The following is a 16,211-nucleotide window of genomic DNA, read 5'->3' as shown; positions in this document are numbered from 1 at the left end:
GGTTCGCATTGGGGCTTGGGAATCATCTTAGCACTGGTCTAGTCGATCCCACCTCGCTCGGGGCAATTTAATTTTGTTTCGGCGACTTCGGGCAGTCGCTGCCAGTACATGCCAGTACAAAGAATTCGGCTACAGTTAATTGTCTGAATTGCCGGGTCATATGCCCTGTGTTCGTGTATGCATTATATATTTACAGGTAAAGGTGTGCGTTATAAATCACAAAGATTATCGAAATCCCAAGGCACACTAATTGTTGCCAGACGAAGAGCTTTTTCAACGCTCTGCCGTCGGAACACCGGTCCATTCCCAACGCATGTGGCTTCTTTTGAGAGGGCTACAGTGGTGTTAGTATATCTCTTCTTCAAGGAGGTCCGTTCCCAAGAACTCACATTTGATGAATGCTGTTGAGTCAAGTGATGTGGAGACCGAATAATCAAGACGGCCAGAGGAATCGGGAAAGTTGTCAAGAATCACCCTCTTGTCGCGCAGGTATCCTTGCACTCCACTGGCATCCATCCAGTCACCAGAAGCTGATTCGAGCGCAATCTGCCATATCTTAGACGGGACCTGGAGTTGTTCATTCGAGAACATGTTCATATTGGTTTGTAGGGCGTGGAGTACACGGGTCTTGGGGTCTATCAAGACACCCGTCTTGTCCTGCATGACAGCGTAAAATGCCGAGATCATACGGTTGCGTTCTGGCAGGCTCAGAAAAGAACTAAACACACGTTGGACTGCGGGGCTGTTTGGGTTGTCGACAAGAAGGCGATATCCGCCCAAACAGCAAGTCCGGACTAGACGTTGCGCGATATTCCACTGCCTGTCAGGCGTTATATTACTAGAGAGTAGATCCAGTGTTGGGGAGTTCGATAATGGTGGAGTGATATGAGAAAATTGAGGAAATTGAGCAGTAGGTGAGGGCATGACGAGGCCGAATGGCGATATAGATTGACCTTCATATGGTGGAGTAGGAGGGGCGGGCCATCTCGTAGCGACGGATCTTGTTATATCCTCGGCATCTGTTGAAGCTTCTGAATATGCGTTATCCAGAACTGGTGTCGGGGCTGTATTATTATTTGTGATTTGAAACTCTTTTGCGGCCTGAACGAGGGGGAGGGCTCCTTCGGACGGATCGTCGCTCCCAGCCTTCGCAAGCGACACGCATTGCTGAGTTATGTTTTGAAGAGCCGACGCAATATGCGGATATTGTGAGAGGAGTTGCTCTTCTATAAGAAGACTACTGAAGGAGAGGAAAGATTGGCTGATATTCTCGATGCCGGTTTCTAATTCGTGTACGCGATTCTGCAGGTTACCGATCGTGGTCTCCTTTCTTTTGCGATATGCCTGCTGCGCGAGGCGGAGTTGTTTGCGACGTCTCTAGAAATTCATAATTATAAGCAACGTCACTTGGGGCGTTGGGATCTGACCCACCTCTGGCACTTCTTGCTCGTTGGTAACAGTTCGAGGACGACCGCGTTTGCGACCAGCCGGTTTAGCCGTTTCTTCACCCATTGTTTTGTCTGTAATTAAATATGTGAGAAGATCTGTCTCAAGCTATATCGAAAATTTGCAGTCCCTTTGAGACATCAGGATCCTTTAGCAGAATGACAAATGCAGAGGCGACAAGATGATTAGACGACTAGCCGAGGCGTCGGGGCGTTGAATAATCGAAAAATCATGCGCGGCGGGATGACATAAGACGCTTGCATGTCCCACGGGTAGGCGATTAAGGGTCCATGGATACTCCGGTAAATTGGAGGTTCCTATTGGTCATCCTGCTTAACATTGACGATGGACCCACTATCCTCTCCTTAATTCATACTACATCCATGGATAGTAGATGAACTGTGAATAGGAAGATGTCGTGGCAAGGTATTTGTATGTTAGAGAGTATCGGGATAACCAACGTTGGATTAAGCTCGAAAGGAAACGGCGCACCCATGATAAGACCCATTTCTATTAGATTTCCTTTTAGATGTTGCCCTATTGGCCGCATAAGACAATTGGAATAGAGATCAAGGGAACTTGAGGCCGTGCCCACCAAAAAAAAAATTTCTACATGAATGGGAGTAAGACATATGGTGGGTATGCCTCCTATAGCAGTGTCCCATCATATTTCATTATCAAAATCCCTGATGCTACACCTCCGTTGGCCACGCCGCCTACATGTGTTATCATCTAGCTTGTCACGATCATTCATTGAAATGCAGTTTAGGGATGTCCAAGGGAAAACGTGGGCTGGGTGGCCATAATAGTGTCTGACGCACTTCAGTTCAACAGATTGAAAGAAATAGCAGAGAAAAAGTTACAGATGGTTAACATATCATCTAGGTTCTCCCAAAATACTGTAGCTCTGCACTTCTGTGTCCACTGTGTCTATTACATCCATCATACTCTTGACCTCTTCATTCATGTTATACGTATCGGAAAGCAAAACGAGGTCGAAGTGTGCTCTAAAAGGCCAGCTAAGCTCAAGAAAAAATACTGCAAAATCCAATGAATCACAATACAACAATTATCAAGAAAATATAGGGATGAGGAGGCGCATGAGCTGTATTAGCTCTTTCAATTCTCATCCATATCCTAGCTGTGTGCGTCCTCATCATCCAAATCGTCGTCGTCCGTATCCTCACTAAATGTATCTTCCACATCCGACAGGCCCAAGAGCTTCGCAAATTCCAAAGATTCCAAATGTGGCATATATTCAGAGAAAGTCTCAAACCCCGTAATGTAAAGGATGGTCGGTATCTCAACTTGGACATCCAACAACGTCGGAAAGAGCTTCTAGATATGCAAAATCAGCGGTTAGTTATGTGGTGCAGCAGATGATAGCGAGTAAACGAACCGGAATCTGGTCAGCGAGACAGTCCCATTGACCTGGATATAGATAGTTGGGCCCAATCGAATGGTCGACAGGAAGTATCTGGAGATTTGGCATGTTAAAAATGGGGGTGCGGATACCCTCCTCGGTGTCCATGTTGTGAAAGGCTAGAAGAAGACGCAAAGTGTGTATCTGCGGGAATACCACATTTTCCAGAGCTGGCTTTACCACTGATTCAGTCTCCTGGCTGTAGGTTGTGACAGTCGCGGTCTTTATAAAGTTGGCGTAAATCTGGCGGCGATCGGGGGAGATGTTTATCATGACCTCGTCGAGGGGTTTCCCATCTGCTTCCATGTCGCTCCATAAGATACGCAGCGCTTCATTGCACCATGTCTTATTCACCAAGGCGCAATTCAGTAGCCAACGTGTGCGATACCAGATCATCGCAGGGTACCGGTCGATCGAAAAGAGGGTTTCACCCACGATTTCTGGAAGAGCCAAAGCTCGATGGGCAGTGGAGATGACGCTTTTGTCTGTCATATTGCAAGGGTTGTTGGAAAAGAAAGACGTGGAGGGAATGATGGAATTTTAAAGCAAGAAGTCGATACGTATTCAGAGTGAGATGTCTCATCAGGAATTTTCAAGGTTCTATTTCGCAGATGGCTCCGTAAAAGAGCCATGGATCACGGTAGCCTCCGCTTCCTATTCTGATCTGTAGGGACTAAGTGCCGCGTCTTCTTACATAGCAGTCTCTTTTTCTTTACTTGATTCTCTCGATACCCAGGTTTATGCCCTCCAAGGTTTGTTTGAAATACTTACAGTTGTATACCTCATGATGTAGACTGGTGTTTGTGCTCTTCTTCTTTAATCCCTCATCGTTACGATTTTCTCAGCATAGAGTGTACCAAACTCAAGAGGGCCATTGCCATTTTTGGCGAGGAAACCTCAGACCAAGCCTATTCTGACTACAAGGTATTGCTATAGACATGTATGGAAAATAGGACTTTTGATTGATGACCAGACTATGGGTAGTCTAATAAGCCATGAATGTAGAAAAACTCATTAGGTATGTAGGGCACGCATGTGCCACCAATTGGATCTTCAGGGTTGACATCTATGAATGATAAGAGTAAAGTGTAAACAAGAATAGAAGGTGCCTCTAACCGCCCAAATGCTGCGGCTGTTTCGTGAGCCGTCAAAGTCATCGCTCATGCGTCATGTCCAATAAAAATATAAGCCAACGCCGGGTCCGATGAAGTCATCAATAATAATACAAACGCGGATACGTCCAAGCCAATGCAAATAACACGCCCAAAGAGAGCACACAAGACACCTGCCATTGCAGGAACTGGCGATTTGCACTGCCCACCAATGGGGCAGCATGAGGACTGAAAGTTGTCGCTGTGGCTCCTCGAGGGGGCGTATTGGTAGAAGTAATGGTAGCAAGGGGGTTGGCCGAAGATGTAGTTCTGCTCATGAATTGAGTCGAGTTCCTCGCAAAGCTCAACGCCAGAGCGGGAAAAGGCAGCCGAAGAAAAAGGCAACGCTGCTGACACAAAGCGGAAGGTAGACTATTGGGGAAACGGTTCGATATTAATGGACGAATCTAATTAAAGAGAGATTCGGGGGATTGCTCACTCATTGAGCCTCCACCTGGTGGCATGTTTTGGCCAGAGCCAGACTCCCAGTCATATCCTGTTGATGAGGCCAAAGGAGAGCCAGTCGCCACCCAGGGCCAGACATTTGGGGTAACCCAACTTGAGGTTTCCTTGTGGGTTCCACTCCAGGGAACCGGGACGCTGTCAATGGTTGCTGTAATTGCAGGTGCGGACTCGGTCGACGTGGGCTCGGCGGCTTTGTTCCCATTGACCGTGCCTCCTTCTGCGACGATTGACTGCCATGAGCCACTTTTGTCACCATATCTGTACGAAGTTCCGGTGGAGTAATCAGTCACAGTCATTGACTTCATATACATCTTGAAGGGGCCTTGGCTATAGTCTGTTTGACCACCAGCCCAGTCTGAACAAACAAAAGCTGTTAGCAAGCCCGATAAAGGTACTTTTCAGGACAGTCCCACTCACCAATAGTGCCCTTGGGATTGTTCGAGTCACCGCCAGCCCACACACCGACCTTGACCATCATCGGGCTCTGTGGGTACTGGTTGGTTTCTGCCGTCTCGGGAGTGAGAACACGAACGGTCTTCCCGTCAATGGACCACACGATCTGGGTGCTGGTCCAGTCGATGGAGAAAGTGTGGAAGTCGTCATGGTTTCCGGAATTGTCGTGGTAGGCGCCACGGCTGAATGAACTTGTGTCTCCTTTGCCAAAGTAATTGGTCTGCACTTGGGCGTTGTTTCCACCCAGCCACTCCCAGTCAATTTCGTCCAAATCGTCGGACTGCAGAACTGCACTGCTCACGATTCCTGTCCCTGGTGCTGCCTTGATGGTGCATTCCACACGGCCGAACATGATGTACCAGCCGGATTGAATCAACGGGCCATCGCCCTGTTTAGCAATAGTAAAGGTTGCACCATTCGTTTCGTCATATGTAACGGATCCAGTCGACTTAAAAGCATCCGATGCGCCACTTGTGAAATCAAACGTCTTGTCAGATTGGCCAAATGCAGGATCAGCGGGACATGCTGCTGGGTATTAGTGATCTGTTGGCATAATTGTGATGATGAGCCTTACTCTTCTGTGTTGGATTGCAATCGGTGTAGGTCTGGGCCACGACTAGCGTGGAAGATAGCAGGCTCAGGGCCGCGCCAAGAATGAATCGCATGGTGGGCCAAGTAGAATAAGTAAGTTATAAGTAATCTTGCAGCTATTATGCAATAATGAAGATGAGAGTTGATACGAAAGGGTAACAGATGAGGAGAGAAAAACGGGGAAGGATTTCAAGTAAAAGGGGAGTACACAAATGGTCTTAAACAACTTTGGGAAGGTGCCAGCCTCCTCTTTCTGTGGCTTCTGTTTTTGGTCGATCTGTGGGTCTCTGGCTGTCATTCGACCAATCACATTCCATCTCAGATCGAGGTTGTGCCCACAGGTGGATCAGTGGTGGGCCAGGGAGAGAGCTACGCCACGTTGTTCCATGGAGTCTCTACAGAGTACATGTAGGTAACTAGTCATTCCATGTACGGAGTAGTCCCCCGTACACTCGACGGGTGTGCAGTTCAGATGTCAATGTGCATTCTCAGCCTGAGTGTGCATGTGTATGTACAATGGCTATTCTGGATAGTGCGTGACACAGAACACATTCAATTAGGCATCTGAGATCGAGATCCTTGGAAGACGTACGGAGTACTCCGTACATAGATATTCATTCGATGAAACCAGTCTACCTGAAAAACCAAGGAAAAGCGGCAAGGCCCAAGCAAAATTAATAGGTGGCAGGGTACACACGTATATTAGGACCCACAACCCCCAGCCTCTCGCATTTAGGTAGTCTTTACTCCGTACGGAGTACACCACTTATTATTAGAGATGTGATCTCATATTGAAGATTTCCTCTGCAGGATATTAATTCATACTCCGTACGGGGTCCTTATCTTCTATCCGAAAAAAAATATTTACTGGTACTAATCAATAGTCGTGATTCCAATGTTCGGGCCAGGGCTGCCTACCATTGGGCAGAAGCGGCCTGATGAGTGACATGACTTTAACGACCAACCTTGGCTATCCTTTTAATATCTGTAATTTTCGCTTAATGGGCACTCTAGTTAGGCGCAGGAGTAGCACAAGAGGCTGGTCTAGAATTTGGGCGACATAAAGGACATAAAGCCGCCGATCGATGTTGGCGATCGATGTAAGGGCGATCTGCCGGGTGACGAATTGAATCACGACAATGGGAGGAAAAAATAGTCCGATAACTGTGGGCCCTATCATGTCTCGATCTCGATACTTATAACTTGTTCTATTTAGATATCGCACCTAGGCCCTGTACGACCATGCAATGATCTCGTGCGGTCTACCCTAGTCTATTGCTTTGGCTACTACCTTATTATTTTACTTATACTACACCACTATCTTTTCGGCTATACTAACGCTACTAGGTAGATTTCAACATTCTCATTTGATCTTTTCACCGTGTGTGACCTCCTTCTCTTCGTTCCCGAGGGAGTCCGTCTTGCTGGAAAAATTATGATCGTGAGCGGCGGTAACAAAGCTCTAGGGCACGAGACGGCTCGCCTGATCATCACCATCGGCGACAAAGCTATGGGTAAGGCGCCCTCACTGATCTTTGGACCGACACTGAAGTCAACGCGAATTCCACCAACGAAACTCGTGCAAATACCGAGTCACGAGTGGGCCTAGCTAGATCTCAATTGTTATGTTCAGGCGTTCACACGTAATTTGTGAGCTTGGCATCCTAGTTTGCAATTCTGAGGTGAACCCTTTCCACTTTGAATACGGCGGCAATGGACATGAGAAAATCACGCAGAGTAAGTTCACGCTCCACTCGCCTAGATCTGTACTTTGTACTCCGTAGGGTCCCTGAACTAGCGGTCTCCAGTGAATTGCTAGACCCACTTCTTGGTTATGTTCAATCTGATTCATACCTTGGGAGGAAACCGCTAGGAAGTGAGGATCTGCTAGTTAAATCATATCCCTGAACTCTAGAAGAGGGAGGTTGTGTGTTTGTTCATGCTACTGCCATTGTTGGTAGAGGCAGTCATAGCAAATTCGCCCAGAAGATTTGAATCAATACTCATATTTAGATAATTTCGCGAAGAAAAAGATATGCTTTAGCCTTCCATTGCGCAGCAATGGAAGTTACCCGATGTGGGTTGAATCTAGCCTACCTATATCTCGGGACTTTCTTTGGGCAGATCTATTATGTATAGTACTAGAGTTCTGGTTACCAAAATATCAGAGTGTATGGCTTTTACTTTGTAACGATGTTCTTTTCAATGTAGATCATGGATGGAATACATAGATATATCACAGGCCAGACAGATTGCAACAAAGGAAAAATGAGATGTGCAACGGTAGCAATACATTCCTTGGCAATCCGAGCTGTCACCTTTCAGCGGAGCCAAAAAAACAAAAAACAAAAAACAAAATACGAGTACTCCGTACAACCCTGGAAGTGCTACGGGGATTCTTTGCCACCACCTCGATACCTCGAGAGTTGAATGACCCCCGGGCCCGGGATGACGGTCCAATGACTCAACTATACTCCGTAGAAGGCTATGCATGGCACATATATACGGGGTAGATGGCTACGTTATATGCACCCTATACGAGCAAAAGCGAAAAATAGAACAGAGAGTACTCCGTACGGAGTAAAAGTGAAGCAGAACAAAGACGGGGAGAGCTCCACAGTCTCCTTGTCGAGCACGGACAGCACGGACCACGCCCAATGAAAATGGTTATATCTATAGAAATATTCAGAAGAGATGATGAAATAAGAACATAAAGAAGTGAAGAAGGATACAAAGAATTAGTCTCAAATACCTAATCTACAAGTAAATCTACAAGTTTCAGAGTCGAAGACGTTCTCGGGGTGTAGAAGTGTAGAAGAGCCTCACTCCGACGGCCTAGTCCACCCGAAGCTCACACGGGTTTCTTCTTCCTCCATCTCTTTCTTATTATATGAATCTCATCTTGAGCTTCGGATCTTTTTTATTCTTCTTATTTTTTTTTTTATATAATAGGGATCTTGGCTTTGTTCTCGATCGTCATTACGTTGATCCGCCTTTGTCACGAGTCACGACTATCCCCACTCTTCGTCTTCCCCCCCTCCAATTAACCCTCTGGACCTCAATTATCACCCCGTTCGCCTTGCCAGTATGCGCCCGGGTTGCCCTTAACCGCAATCTCTTCCTAAAACCTCATGAAATAACGCCCCATTTTGATACTCACGCCCGACGCTAGACTTAAGCCCTCGGTCTGCCTCAGCTTTTCATACACCTTTCTTATCCTCACGCCCCCGCTAGCCTTCTCAACTCCTTCGCGCTCTTGGTGTTAACCCACTCATTTGCCTCGTCTCAGTTTCAAATCGAATGTCCTGCAGAGTTTCTCCCGGCTATTAGATTCTCTACCGCGTCGCCGGGTCGGCCTCCACAACGTGGCGCTAGCACCCGAGACAGCAGAATTGACAACCACACGTTGCAGCTCCCCCGGTCGCCCACACCATCCGATTATCATCGGTTCTTTTAATGCTGGACGGTTCTGACCCATCACCACACCCCAAGATACAGCTGGCTGCAACTTGACTAGGGTTGCCGTGGTGGCATTCGGCCGATTATGAGCGCAGCCATGCCGGCGCGGGACCGCAACCAACCTGACAACCGTCAGGGTTCAGAGAGCTCGGGAAATAGCTGGATGTCGCAAGATACTGTGCGAAACTCAGCGAGTCTGTCTCGAGATCAAGACGAGGCCTCTACGGGAGGTCAAAATACCGACCCGTTTCCGGGTTCCTTCAAAATGGACTCCAAGTAAGCTTCTGTTTCTCCAAGTTACCCGCCGACTTTATACGCGATCATGGCGCATCGAACCCAAGCCCCCAAAAAAGAAGAGGTGCTAATGAGGTTTTTTTTCTCACCAGGCCCGACTCTTCAAGACCCCCTCGGATTGATTGGGGAAATTCCATGTGGTCATGGAACTCCCCCGATATTTCCCCCACCGAACAACGCAAAGCCTCTGGCTTTAGCAATCATCGCGAGGCTTTGATGGTCCCAAATAACCGAGATAGCCCGTCTCAACCATCCTTCTCGAGTCCCCGACCGCCACCCCTTCACCCATCTCGCGCCGACTCCGATGAGATCGAATCGATTGCCCCGTGGTCCACAATCCCCAGCAGTGGTCAGCCAGATGCCAGTGGTACTTTTTACCATGATTACTCCGAGCGTGAAGCTTCGCCTGCATCATTCACATTTCGACCCACGACTGGACGAACAATCGCAAGCGAGCCCGCTGAGTATGAATACCATGGGGAACATCGCCGGCCGTCTGCTGCAAGCGCAACCACAGTCAGTAGCCAGGGGTCTAGATCTAGTATCAGCCAAAAGTTCAGAAAGAAGCATTTGAAAGGTCTACTTGGAGATGACTATCATTCGCCTGGGGAGCTTCAAACCGATGAGGATGGCTCCCAGAACCCGCCGAGCAGGCGTGGGGGACCAGTCGACCAGTTGAAGGCGCGCGAGAGAGCGAACTCGGATGGCTCGCGCAATACGTCCGAGGGCTCCAGCTCGCAACGTCCCCAGAGGTCACGGGCAAATAACCCTATGCCCTCCAGTGACATCACTCCATGGGATTATCAGAGCTTTAATGACATTCCGCAATATGGGGAGGCACCGGTGCGCCATGTACCCATCGGCCCCAATGGACAGCGTCTCCCATCCTCGGAAAATGGTTCCTCTGGGCAGAGGGAGCCAAACCGACGAGGACCTGGCAGGCATCGTTCCTCACGAAGCAAAGAAGAGAACCCGACTCTTGCTGGCGATCTGGCATGGTCCCAACCCCGACCTACTACTGGCAGAGACGACATTGGATTGCGGCCGTTTAATGAGAACTACTTGCATTCGTCGACTGACATGAGCGACACCACTGCAGTTGGGGGCCGATCGACAAGTCCAACACCCAGTGTGCGTAGCGCATACCGAGACCCTGATCAGAACTCACAGCATCCCAGAATCGGCGGGTTCATCAAAAAGATACTCGGGAAGTCGCATGACAAATCAAGGAACTCTTCCCCGCCGCGACGTGATAGGCAAGGAAGCGTCGAAGGAAGTACTTCCTCTCGATACGCAGAGTCGGTAGATTCGGACCGAAAGAAAGATTCCGGGAAGGGCCTGATGGTCGGAAGAAAGCTTGGTAATCGTCGTGTGTTCACTCATCAAGGTGGTGACCTTTATAATCCAAACAAGGACGACAAAAATCAAGAGGAGAACAAGCATTTCTTCCACCTTGATGTCGATATGGAAAACCTGAAAGGAATTGTCCGTCCACCTTCGCCTGGACAAATGAAGCGTGGAAGGGATGGGACGATCACACCCGGCGACGATTCCAAACTCGAGAAGCCGTGGAATGCGCCTGAAAGTTGGCAGGTCAGGGGGCCAATTGACCCTACCTTAGAAGACCCCACCTTGGAAGAACCCACACCCGTCGGTCCTCGTGATCGTGAAGCTTCGTACTTTATTCGGATCTTCCGAATTGATTCTACTTTCGCCACGCTATCAGCTGGTGTGAATGCTACCGTGTCCGAGATCCTCTTGATGCTTGGTCGGAAGTCTTTCTTGCAAGATCATCTCAACAACTATGAGATTGTTCTGCGGAAACATGATCTTTCACGTCAGCTTGACCACAATGAGCGACCTATTCAAATGCAAAAGCGGCTGCTGGAACAAGTTGGATACACGGAAAAGGACCGCATCGGAGATATTGGCCGCGAGGATCACAGTTATCTCTGTCGCTTCATCTTCTTGCCGACCAAGCTCAGCGGTTACAGCAGTCTCGACACTGAACCAGGTTTCAACAAAGTGCAAAAGTTCAGCCATGTGGATCTCCAAGGCCGCAGTCTTGTCACTATTCCAATCACGCTATATGCGAAATCTTCTGAGATCATCTCGCTGAACTTGTCGAGGAACTTGTCATTAGACGTCCCCAAAGACTTCATTCAAAGCTGCATTAATCTGCGAGAGATCAAGTTCATTGGGAATGAGGCCGCATTCCTCCCACAAAGCTTTGGCTTAGCCAGCCGATTGACCTACCTGGATGTGTCAAACAACTGCCTCGAGGACTTGGATCATGCGGGTCTCGACCGACTTACTGGTCTTGTTAGCATCAAGATGGCCAACAATCAATTAACCAAGCTTCCCAGCTCTTTCGGCAATTTCCAAAACCTGCGAAGCCTGAACATGTCGTCAAACAGTTTCAAGATCTTCCCCGATTTCCTTTGCAACCTCAAGAGTCTGGTTGATCTTGATATCAGCTTCAATGGCATAGAAGAACTTCCCAATATTGGCCGCTTGGCCACTCTCGAACGCCTTTGGATGACAAACAACAACTTGAGCGGTCCTCTCGATGATTCCTTCCGGGAATTGGTGAATCTCAAGGAGTTTGATGGACGCTTTAATGCTATCACCAATATCGATGCTCTCTCTAGTCTTCCACGTCTAGAGCAGATATTCTTCGGTCACAATCTTCTATCACGTTTCAAAGGCTCGTTCCCGAGGTTGCGGAGTTTACATCTGGACCACTGCCCCATGACGCAATTTGATGTTGACGCTCCTATGCCAACACTGACTTCTCTAAACCTTGCCTCGGGCAAGCTCTCCCAATTCAGGGATACCATTTTCGAGAATTGCCCGAATATAACGAAGCTCGTCCTTGACAAAAATCATATATCCTCGGTTTCGGCTCAGATTGGCAAGTTGCGTCGATTGGAACACTTCAGTATGATCAAAAACCCACTATCGTCTTTGCCTCCAACTCTGGGTTGCCTTGCGGAGCTCAAGAATCTTAATCTGAGGGAGTGCAACCTGAACTCTCTACCAGCCGAAATTTGGCATTGTGCCAAGCTGGAAATACTCAACATATCCTCAAACATTCTTTCGAGCTTTCCAAAGTGCGGTGCTCCGTACCCTCAAATTCCCGGTGAGCCTACAAACACGCCTGGGGCTACACCTGGCATTGCTGGAAACCCCAGCTATGAAGATGTAGGCCCACTGGATGAACCAAGCCTACGTCGACCCAGTCAAACGTCGAATGGTGTTATGAATTCCGTGTCACCTAACGGGTACCGGAATCCTTCAAATGCTCAATCTAGTAGGAAGGTGTCGGCGGCGTCGCCATCATATACCGACCCGAACTCGGCGAGTCGGAAGGACTCAAATTTCTCTCAGCAGATGGCAATGACGTTCGCGGCGTCCCTTCGCACACTTTCACTTGCCGACAACAGACTTGAAGATGATGTTTTCCGGGAACTGTCCTTGCTCCCAGAGCTGCGTATTGTCAACCTTTCCTACAACGACCTGACGGAATTACCGCAAGGAATTCTCAAAAGGTGGCCGTTGATTTCCGAGCTGTACCTGTCCGGCAACGAGTTGACCTCTCTCCCATCCGATGACCTGGAAGAGGGAAGCAACCTTAAAATTCTTCACATCAATGCCAACCGGTTCCAAGTCTTGCCTGCAGAGCTTTGCAAGGTCAGCAAGCTTTCTATTCTGGATGTGGGGAGCAACGGCCTCAAGTACAACGTGTCAAATTGGCCTTATGATTGGAACTGGAACTGGAACCGTAATCTCAAGTATCTGAACTTCTCGGGCAACAAGCGTCTGGAAATCAAGCCAAATATCGCGTCGCTGGGTCCTCCGGCCGCCAATGGCGCTGACCTGACCGACTTCAACTCCTTGACCCATCTCCGTGTTCTAGGACTGATGGATGTCACACTCACCATTCCCACCATCCCAGAGGAGACAGAAGATCGCCGCGTGAGAACATCTGCCTCCTTGGCTGGTACTCTCGCCTACGGTATGGCCGACTCTCTTGGTAAGACCGAGCATCTATCTATTATTGATATGATTGTTCCGCGGTTGAAGCAAGATAATGTGGAAACACTTGTGGGAATGTTTGACGGACAGACACTTTCCAGTGGTGGCTCTCGCGTCGCAAAGTACTTGCACGAGAATTTCACTTCTACTTTCTCGTTTGAGCTTAAGAAGCTGCAGCGAGAGCAGGGCGAAACACCATTAGATGCACTCCGACGGTCGTTCTTGGCATTGAATAAGAATATGGCAGGTTCTGCCTACAGGTCGATTGATGACCGTGAGATCCGGCACTACCATCGAGGATCGACTGCGGCCAAAATGCTCAATCAGGACGACATTCAGTCCGGGGGTGTTGCTACTGTCTTGTATCTGAACAACATGGACTTGTACGCCGCCAATGTTGGTGATGCTCAGGCTATTTTGATCCGGTCAGATGGTTCAATGATTTCTTTGACGCAAAACCATGATCCCGCGGAACCTCACGAGCGTGCCCGCATTCGTGCAGCAGGAGGGTTCGTTTCTCGCACCGGGAAGCTGAATGATGTCCTCACCGTGTCGAGGTGCTTCGGACACTTCCCGATGATGCCCGCTGTCATTGCGGCCCCTTCCACAATGCACACCGTCTTGACAGAACAAGATGAGATGATCGTGTTGGCATCAAAGGAACTCTGGGATTATGTTACTCCCGAAGTGGTGGTTGACATTACTAGGAGAGAACAACCAGACTTGATGTTTGCAGCTCAAAAGTTGCGTGATTTGGCCATCTCCTTCGGTGCCACCAATAAGCTGATGGTGATGATTCTCGGCGTTGGGGAGATTCAAAGGAGACGACCAAAGCCTCGTCCTTCTCTCAACGCTGAAGACCAGATCATCCCAACTGCCAAGCGTCCCAAGAAGCGCGATGGTCCTGGAGATTCGCGACTCGCGCGCTTTGAACATGTGATAGCCCCCGAGGGTGAGTTAACCATCATGTTCACTGATATCAAGAAATCCACGGGTCTATGGGAGATTTGTCCGGATGCGATGCGTTCTGCTATTCAGATCCACAATGACATCCTGCGCCGGCAACTTGCAATCTTCGGTGGCTACGAGGTCAAGACAGAAGGTGATGCTTTCATGGTGGCTTTCTCAACCACGACGGCTGCCTTGCTGTGGTGTTTCAACTGTCAAAATCAGCTCCTGGAAGCTGAATGGCCTACAGAGATTCTCGATCAGCCCCAGTGCCGAGTTGTGGTTGACATGGACAATAATGTTATCTTCCGTGGCCTATCTGTCCGCATGGGTGGCCATTGGGGCGAGCCTGTCTGCGCAAAAGATCCGGTCACCAGCCGAATGGACTATTTCGGTCCAATGGTGAATCGTGCGTCACGAATTTCTGCCGTCGCGGATGGAGGACAGATTTTCGTTTCGTCAGATTTCATGACCGATATCCACCGCAGCCTTGAGATGTTCGCGGATGCTGAGCGTTCTGCATCCACCAGCTCGACCGACAGCAACCCCCGCCTAGATAGCCTCGGCCACAACATTCGTCGCGAACTGCAACAGCTCAATAGTCAAGGTTTCGTTATCAAAGATCAAGGCGAAAGAAAGCTGAAGGGTCTGGAAAATCCAGAACCCCTCTACCTTGTTTACCCCTCTGCGCTTTCTGGTCGCATGATCTCTTCAGAAGAATCACAGGATCGTGACAGTTCCGCTGCAACTATCAGTCCAGATAACCAACTTGATATCCAGACAAACATCATTTGGCGTCTCTGGGAAGTCACACTCCGCCTTGAACGACTTTGCGGCGCTATGGAGCATCCGAGTGAACCGAGCCTCAGAGAACCGAACGTCGCTCTCTTCAACATGGTCAAGAGACACGGAGGTGAGCTCAACGACTCGACCGTTCTCAGTCTGGTCGATCAACAAGTCACCCGCATCGAGGTTAGTATTACACAAACTCCCCTTTCATTATACTTCCGATCCTAACAGAATTCCAAAACTCCAGGTATGCATCAACACACTCTCCCTACGTCACATGATGCGTCCTTTCAAACCAGGCGACACCCTCAGTGACCACGCCGTACCCATTAGCGAGGTACTACAGCAACTACAAACACAACTTGCCGAATTCCAAGCTCTCAAGGAGCAGATGGCCGTTGGTGCTGCGGGCAACATCGGCGGTCCACCAACTCTTGAAAAGATGGCTCCTTCAGACAGTATCGAAAGCGGTATTACCTCGGCCTCATCATCTTTCCTCCACCTCCCCGGCGATACCAATCGCTCTTTTGATTCCGGCCGCGGCTAGCACTGATTTCTGCCGTCTACTTTTATTGCACTAATTTCAATTTTACTTTTGGATTCCTATTTACTTACTTTTTTGACTTTTTCCCCCCTTCTTGTATCTCTCTGGCTTTGTTATAGTGGGCGGCGTCCCACTGGCGGGAGGGGGTCTGCAAATTGTTTTATATAAAGCATTATGACATGGAGCCACGGTGATTGTTTCGGTATTATCTTTTATTATTGGCTTTAATCTGCTTTGGATTTTAGGGCTGTAATTGGCTCGGGCAGTGAATATATATTACAGTCTATATGATACTTTCATGGGCTTTTTTTTCCCTTGTCATTTTGTTTGCTTCTTGACACGCATCGTCGGTCCACTCTTTTTGAAATACGCCACCCGGGGGATTCGTAGTCCATCCCGGGGGAATAGTGAACTTGTCAAGATAACTTATATTAATGACTCGACTTAGGTTGGTGGGAGTTAGGGACATGGCACGGGGGTATCTTAAGTGGGAGACTTGGGGGGTAAGGCGGACTCCGGAGAGGTGTTGGGGCTAAGAAGACAATAGCAGCATGACTTGGGCTGGTAATGGCGTGTAGCTCATAGGTATTGGGGTGAGCTTTTTGTGCAT

The 16,211-nt window shown here is 48.7% G+C and overlaps 4 protein-coding genes across 4 annotated transcripts; 1 reads left to right on the top strand and 3 right to left on the bottom strand.

Annotated features, from left to right (window-relative positions):
* Positions 1-209: 209 nt before the first annotated feature.
* N7455_001526 (bZIP transcription factor) lies at positions 210-1,512 on the bottom strand (the record flags this gene model as incomplete). Its single annotated transcript, XM_040951889.2, has 3 exons — positions 210-334; positions 390-1,377; positions 1,432-1,512. The coding sequence occupies 3 exons, from the start codon at positions 1,510-1,512 to the stop codon at positions 210-212; spliced, it is 1,194 nt and encodes a 397-aa protein (XP_040818202.2).
* Positions 1,513-2,583: 1,071 nt separating this feature from the next.
* N7455_001525 (uncharacterized protein) lies at positions 2,584-3,361 on the bottom strand (the record flags this gene model as incomplete). Its single annotated transcript, XM_040951670.2, has 2 exons — positions 2,584-2,784; positions 2,846-3,361. The coding sequence occupies 2 exons, from the start codon at positions 3,359-3,361 to the stop codon at positions 2,584-2,586; spliced, it is 717 nt and encodes a 238-aa protein (XP_040817562.2).
* Positions 3,362-4,324: 963 nt separating this feature from the next.
* N7455_001524 (glycoside hydrolase family 16 protein) lies at positions 4,325-5,603 on the bottom strand (the record flags this gene model as incomplete). The annotated part of the gene is made up of 4 exons (XM_040951098.2): positions 4,325-4,392; positions 4,460-4,840; positions 4,903-5,463; positions 5,513-5,603. The coding sequence occupies 4 exons, from the start codon at positions 5,601-5,603 to the stop codon at positions 4,325-4,327; spliced, it is 1,101 nt and encodes a 366-aa protein (XP_040817873.2).
* Positions 5,604-9,085: 3,482 nt separating this feature from the next.
* Positions 9,086-15,604, top strand: acyA (adenylate cyclase acyA; the record flags this gene model as incomplete). The annotated part of the gene is made up of 3 exons (XM_040951993.2): positions 9,086-9,264; positions 9,375-15,240; positions 15,305-15,604. 3 exons carry the CDS (start codon positions 9,086-9,088, stop codon positions 15,602-15,604), a joined length of 6,345 nt encoding a protein of 2,114 aa, XP_040818099.2.
* Positions 15,605-16,211: the final 607 nt, after the last annotated feature.

Source organism: Penicillium solitum (assembly GCF_028829755.1).
Source record: "Penicillium solitum strain IBT 25940 chromosome Unknown utg000001l_segment0_segment0, whole genome shotgun sequence".
In the NCBI taxonomy this organism is placed as follows: domain Eukaryota; kingdom Fungi; phylum Ascomycota; class Eurotiomycetes; order Eurotiales; family Aspergillaceae; genus Penicillium; species Penicillium solitum.
This window is presented reverse-complemented; position numbering and strand designations above follow the sequence as displayed.